Genomic DNA, 7,510 nt, shown 5'->3' with positions numbered 1-7,510 from the left:
AAGAATGCTAACAGATGTGTGACGTTCATGTAGCAGCTCAAGAACGCTAACAGATGTGTGACCTTCATGTAGCAGCTCAAGAACGCTAACAGATGTGTGACGTTCATGTAGCAGCTCAAGAACGCTAACAGATGTGTGACGTTCATGTAGCAGCTCAAGAACGCTAACAGATGTGTGACGTTCATGTAGCAGCTCAAGAACGCTAACAGATGTGTGACGTTCATGTAGCAGCTCAAGAACGCTAACAGATGTGTGACGTTCATGTAGCAGCTCAAGAACAATCTCAATTGTGCTGACATGGAGTTTACCTGAATGAAGTCCACCAAGACCCAAGGCATGTTGCTATCCAGCTGGCCGATGTCTTTGGAAAACCGGTTCAAAACTCTACCTGATGTCAAAAAAGGGTTGAAAACAAAAGACAACTTAGCACAAACTTGGGCAAAATACGGCCTGCGGGCCACATGCGGTCCATGAAGGTTTTCAACCCGGCCCACCGGACGTTCTACATCAGGAGTCACCGACCTTCTTGAAAGCAAGAGCTACTTCTTGGGTAGTGATTAATGCGAGGGGCTACCAGTTTCATACACACTTCAATCAATTGCCAGAAATAGCCAATTTGCTCAATTTACCTTTAACTCTATGTTATTATTAATAATTAATAGGGATGTCCGATAATGGCTTTTTGCCGATATCCGATATTGTCCAACTCTTTAATTACCGATACCGATATCAACCGATATATGCAGTGGTGGAATTAACACATTATTATGCCTAATTTGGACAACCAGGTATGGTGAAGATAAGGTACTTTTTAAAAAAATTTATCAAATAAAATAAGATAAATAAATTAAAAACATTTTTTTGAATAAAAAAGAAAGTAAAACAATATAAAAACAGTTACATAGAAACTAGTAATGAATGAAAATGAGTAAAATTAACTGTTAAAGGTTAGTACTATTAGTGGAGCAGCAGCACGCACAATCATGTGTGCTTACGGACTGTATCCCTTGCAGACTGTATTGATATATATTGATATATAATGTAGGAAGCAGAATATTAATAACAGAAAGAAACAACCCTTTTGTGTGAATGAGTGTAAATGGGGGAGGGAGGTTTTTTGGGTTGGTGCACTAATTGTAAGTGTATCTTGTGTTTTTTATGTGATCAATTTACTCACATTGTCCACAAGATGGCAGCAAATCTATAGCATTCAGAGCCTGCCTGGTATTTAAGATATATATATATTTTTGCACCATGGTGAGGGAAGGTTGTTTGGATTGTGTCATATAAGTACATTTCAAAAGTATACTCAAGGGTGATTGATCAATTTACTCACATTGTCCACAAGATGGCAGCAAATCTATAACATTCAGAGCCTGCCTGGTATTTAAGATATATATTTTTTTGCACCGTGATGAGGGTAGGTTGTTTGGATTGTGTCATATAAGTACATTTCAAAAGTATACTCAAGGGTGATTGATCAATTTACTCACATTGTCCACAAGATGGCAGCAAATTTACAGCACTCAGAGCCTGCCTAGTTCTTTCCGATTAATTTGAAAGCAGCCATGCTTGATTGATATCATGACGTCTCACGGGGCAAATTGAAGACGCTAGCGGGCCGTAGTTTGGACACCATGTTTACCTTTTGTAAATGACCCTTGTGTGCTTATTGGTGGACACTTAGATGTTAACTGGCTTTGCACAAGTAAACATGCTGCAGATATAACACCAAACTTGTTCTTCTGCTGATTTGGAACCATATCAATATCAGATCGGCACACCCCGAAACAAAATGTCCTACTTTTCCAGAGAAGCTTGTTTTGTTTGTGTACTAAACATTGATTGATTGATTGATACTAAACATCCACAGTCAGGAACAAAAGATCCGGGAAGGACCTGTCACATCCTCGTCACTGACTCACCGATGGGGTTGATGTCAAAGAAGCGCACCTGAGTGCGGAGGATGGCGGTGAACATGCTGTCGTGCAGCGCCTGTGCGGCCCTCACCAGCACGTTGAACATCATCAGAGACCTCAAGAAGCCAAAGACGATGATGCCGCCGGTGAATCCTGCAAAGGCGGGGGGGGGGAGGGAGTGGGTCAGACTAATGCAAACAACGCGGGGAGAAGGTGTGCACGTCACCTCCGTAAATGCCCAGGTAGAATCCAAGGTCCAGTTCTTTGGTCACTTCACTGACGTTATGACCAAGGGTGCTGTTGAGTTCTAGCTTCCTCTGCACCTTGGACCTGTCAAAGTCATCTCATGTCAACACGTTGTGTAGCTAACGCTGCGCATGCTATGATGAATGAATGAATATCTATGTGGGTTTCAAACATGAACACAGTATCTTTTGAAAGGCCAGCAGTTGTTTTGTAAGAAAAATACTAAAATGCTTGGACAGCCTGCACGACTCAGCTGATGTAAACTCAGTCAAAGAATAAAATGCAAATAATAATCTTAGTACCGTATTTTTCAGACTAAGAGGCGCACTTAAAACCCTTTCATTTTCTCAAAAATGGACAACCCTAGGGTAAACTGGGTACAACACATGCAGTGTTTCCCATAAACTGCCAAGATACCTGTGGCGGTGGGGGCGTGGCTATGGGCGTGGTCACCATGTCATCATCGAGTAATTTGCATAGTTTACTACAATGATATGATTTTCTCTAAAAAGGCTAAAAAAATGTATACTTACTAATTAATAATAACAGTTTTGTTTTAAACGTCCATCCATCCATTTTACAATATAACTACAACACTTTATGTACATATTTATATACAGATTTGAACAATAAGTTATTCACTGAAATATATTTATTAATTGTGGTTCTTACAAAAAATATATCTTATAAAAATATAAAAGCTAAAATGTCTCTTAAAGCTCTGCCCCTTTAATTAGTGCATACTAAATCATTTAACTTTAGCCTACTACTACAAGCATATTATTTACCAGCAACATAAAGTGAAACAGATGTCCTGCCACAGTCAGTAACAAATAAACAGAACACAGTAGTGGTGGTAGATAGACACAAAGCTTCATCAAACATCTGATCCACTGTGTATGTGTATGCTTTCTTTAGTACTATTATCTTGTGTTTATCATATAGCGTTGTTGTTTTGTTTTTGTTTTTGTTGTTGTTGTTGTGCTTGCTACCATTTTTCATCATTCCATGTATATACTGTCCTTTGGACCCCCTGTCAAAAGCTTCTTCTAGCTTATTTGGGGGACCCTTTCACTTACCAATATCTTTAAATGATATTCACTACTATTGAAATTGTTCTATGGTATTGTGAATAAACTTGAAACTTGAAACTTGAACAAAGAGCTCCAAAAATCTTGATCCTACACTTCTCTTTTGTAAAGTAAATGTGAACAGCCGATATGGGCATCTACATCAACTATATGATTTGCCTGAGAAGCTTGACAGGACACACACACAAAAAAAAAATTTTTTTTTTTTTTTTTTTTAAATAAAAAACAATATATATATATATATATATTTTTTTTGTGTGGCGGCCTTAACGCTTTCGTGGCGGGCCGCCACAAATAAATGAATGTGTGGGAAACACTGACATGGCACACTGACAAAGCTTAACCTATTGTTACTATAACAATCTACAAGGTTAATATGGCTGGCTTCTCTTTCTTCCCCTCCATTTTTCTGCTTTTTTTGTATCTCTAGTTATCATGACGTATATGTATTGTTGCATTTGAACAACTGTATTGTTGATGATAGAGGTCAAGTATTGTTCATTATCAATAGTGATACTTCTATTGGTATCTGTATTGCTCCATTTGTAGTATAATAATGCTCATTGTCATTTCTGTATTATTGTTTATTTTTGCTAACTGCTTCTTTGCTATCACTTTTACCATCATATTTGTACATGTCCTATTTGCTGATGTTGCTCTATTGTTGTTGTTGTTGTTGTTGTGTTTGCTGTTGTTGTTGTTGTCTCTCTGTCTAATCCCCCTTTTGTCCCCACAATTCCCTCCTCTGTCTTCCTTTTCTTCCTCTTTCTATCCCCTCGGCTGCACCAAATGATAATATAAATACATTTAATAAAGTCAAATACAAATAAGGCAACAAGAGAAGTATCGCACACTTCTCTTTTGTCAAGTAAATGTGAACAGCCGATACGGGCATCTACATCTACTATATGATATGTCTGAGAAGCTGGACAGGACAAAAAAAGGACTTATAACCCGGTGCGCCTAATGTACGTATTCATTCTGGTTGTGCTTACCGACCACGAAGCAATTTTATCTGGCACGTGGTGTAATGATAAATGTAAGCAGTAGATGGCAGCCACACATAAGAGATACGTTTGGACTGCCTGTTAATAAATAAATGACGCGAGCAAGTACCCGTAAGCAAGAAACACCGAAACTTTGATGTTTGATTGAGAATATAGAACATTACACACGGCGCTCAAAAATCTTGTCAAAACGTTTTAGTACGACTTTGGTAAGCTACGAAGCCGCACGGCTGGGATGGATCGTGGAGCATTACGGCTACCATAGTCAGACGTACTGTGCTTCAACATATTTGCACCTATTAAGAGACATTATCTAGCGTTTTGTTTCGTATATGCAAAACCAACTTTTCTCATCTATTGCTACCTGCTGATATGTATTTGGGATCTGCATAGGTCCCGAAAATGTGCGCGCGTCTGCCATTGTAGTCAGCGCCGTTGTCAATAAGCGCCTTTTTTTCTATTCTCTTGTTGTGGCTCGTTCATTCTCCGCTGTTGCCATTTGTAACATAAAGTAGCATACGGTTCTAACTTATATCTGTCACGATAACACACGTTATATACGGTAAGGCTTTTCATTCTTTTGCGGCTGCAGACAGATTTGTTCTTTGTATTTTTTGGTCCAACATGGCTCTCCCACCATTTTGTGTTGCCAACCCCTGCCTCTCAAAAAGTAAATGGTGTACATTAATATTAGATTACGTCATAAAACTATGTTTTTTCCATGACATCTGTTTCATTTAATGGTGCCTGTTTTGGGCGACAAGCACGTACTAAATTGGCTTTGATTATTTCAAAGGGTGATGATGTTTGGCAATGCACGTTTTTGAGGAACAAGCGCCAATTAAAGCCGTATCTGTCGTGCAAGATTATCAATAGCCGTTTCATTCGCTCCTCTTTGAATTCTATTATGTGTCACGATTAGGGATGTCCGATAATGGCTTTTTGCCGATATCCGATATGCCGATATTGTCCAACTCTTTAATTACCGATACCGATATCAACCGATATATACAGTTGTGGAATTAACACATTATTATGCCTAATTTGGACAACCAGGTATGGTGAAGATAAGGTACTTTTTAAAAAAATGAATCAAATAAAATAAGATAAATAAATTAAAAACATTTTCTTGAATAAAAAAGAAAGTACAACAATATAAAAACAGTTACATAGAAACTAGTAATTAATGAAAATTTGTAAAATTAACTGTTAAAGGTTAGTACTATTAGTGGAGCAGCAGCACGCACAATCATGTGTGCTTACGGACTGTATCCCTTCAGACTGTATTGATATATATTGATATATAATGTAGGAAGCAGAATATTGATAACAGAAAGAAACAACCCTTTTGTGTGAATGAGTGTAAATGGGGGAGGGAGGTTTTTTGGCTTGGTGCACTAATTGTAAGTGTATCTTGTGTTTTTTATGTGGATTTAATAAAAAAAACCACAAAAAAAAAAAACAAAAAAAAAAACGATACTGGTAATAAAAAAAACCGATACCGATAATGTCCGATATTACATTCTACCGCATTTATCGGCCGATAATATCTCTAGTCACGACACACAATTCCATTCAAACTTGCCAGTATATGTGAGCTAAAAAGTACAAGTTGGTAGGACTTTTCCCACACCTACCAGTAAGCCAGCCACCAGTCCTGCATGATGAACGCCACCTGCAAAATGCAAAGTTAGTTCCTCTCATCCATTTGACACATTGCAATGGTAATATCGAAACGCCGGACATTGAGTCATGGAAATATGGAGAGGCTGCTGATGGTGTGCTTGACGGAGAAGCAGTTTGAAGGAAACGCCATAAAAGTCCACTCTCCTCGGTATAATATTACATTACTTCATAAAACTACTGCAAGCTGTTTGTACTGCAAAAACTGACATCTAAGTAAGATGAAATATGTCAAATAAGGGTGATATTTGCTTATTTTCTGTCTGATAAGATCATTCTTCTCACTAAGCAGATTTTATGTTAGTGTTTTGGTCCTGAATGATCTCAGTAAGATATTACAGCTTGTTGCTGAGATTTGATGACCTACACTAGCGTTCAAAAGTGTGGGGTCACATGTAAAATGTCCTTATTTTTCAATGAAGATAACTTTAAACTAGTCTTAACTTTACAGAAATACACTCTATACATTGCTAATGTTCTAAATGACTATTCTAGCTGCAAATGTCTGCTTTTTGGTGCAATATCTACATAGGTGTATAGAGGCCCATTTCCAGCAACTATCACTCCAGTGTTCTAATGGTACAATGTGTTTGCTCATTGGCTCAGAAGGCTAATTGATGATTAGAAAACCCTTGTGCAATCATGTTCACACATCTGAAAACACTTTAGCTTGTTACAGAAGCTACAAAACTGACCTTCCTTTGAGCAGATTGAGTTTCTGGAGCATCACATTTGTGGGGTCAATGAAACGCTCAAAATGGCCAGAAAAAGAGAACTTTCATCTGAAACTCCACAGTCTATTCTTGTTCTTAGAAATGAAGGCTATTCCACTAAATTGTTTGGGTGACCCCAAACTTTTGAACGGTAGTGTATATTGAGTAAAACATGCTTGAAACTAGAATATCAACAGTTGCAAAGCTGTGTCATCAACACTCACAAGTATAAAACTACTTTTTTTTAAAGTAATAATTTCTTATTTCAAGCATGAACAAAAAAAATCATGACTTTGACACAATTGTGTCTAATAATTAAAACGGATGACAGCCAAATGGACTTTGCAGTTTTATTTTCAATGAAACAATATAAAATACGTACTCATATAGTAGTACAGTTGGCACAGTACAGTAAACTGACAGTTAATATTTCAACATTTAACATGTGACATTTCTTTCATTCTGGGGGCCGGGCTGTATATACAGTATATATGTGACCTGTGCTGGCAAAATGAGTCACAATGAGGACATTTTAAAAACGGAGTTATTGTTATTTCCACATTCTCCATCTAAAGACCTTCAAAATGATATATGGTTTGTTGGAATCGGACAGAAAATGACCGAGTTACATCCGACTGAAGTCGACCAAGTTTGAGGGTCCGTTTTGAGAAAAAGCAGCTTAAAGTTTAACTGTTCCAGAATAAGAATGTTCCAAAACTAAACTCCATAGCAACCATACCTTCAAAGTCCTTGTAGCAACACCAAAATTGGTACAATTAAAGTAAAATCTCATGTCTAAAGGAAAAATATATATTCAACTTTATTGAAAACGGTTATGTACAAAAATGTCA

At 37.5% G+C, this 7,510-nt stretch overlaps 1 protein-coding gene across 1 annotated transcript in view; it reads right to left on the bottom strand.

Moving 5' to 3' along the window:
• The window catches only part of LOC133653278 (ATP-binding cassette sub-family C member 4-like), a 113,343-nt gene that overhangs the window by 15,329 nt on the left and 90,504 nt on the right, over positions 1-7,510 (bottom strand). Inside the window, exons 17-20 of the mRNA XM_062052383.1 lie at positions 5,901-5,938; positions 2,146-2,249; positions 1,926-2,072; positions 309-388 (exon numbers count right to left, since the gene is read on the bottom strand). Coding sequence (XP_061908367.1) covers positions 309-388; positions 1,926-2,072; positions 2,146-2,249; positions 5,901-5,938 — 369 coding nt within the window. The remainder of the gene's footprint in view (positions 1-308; positions 389-1,925; positions 2,073-2,145; positions 2,250-5,900; positions 5,939-7,510) is intronic.

The sequence above is a fragment of the Entelurus aequoreus genome, linkage group LG07 (genome assembly GCF_033978785.1).
Source record: "Entelurus aequoreus isolate RoL-2023_Sb linkage group LG07, RoL_Eaeq_v1.1, whole genome shotgun sequence".
Classification (NCBI taxonomy): Eukaryota; Metazoa; Chordata; class Actinopteri; order Syngnathiformes; family Syngnathidae; genus Entelurus; species Entelurus aequoreus.
This window is presented reverse-complemented; position numbering and strand designations above follow the sequence as displayed.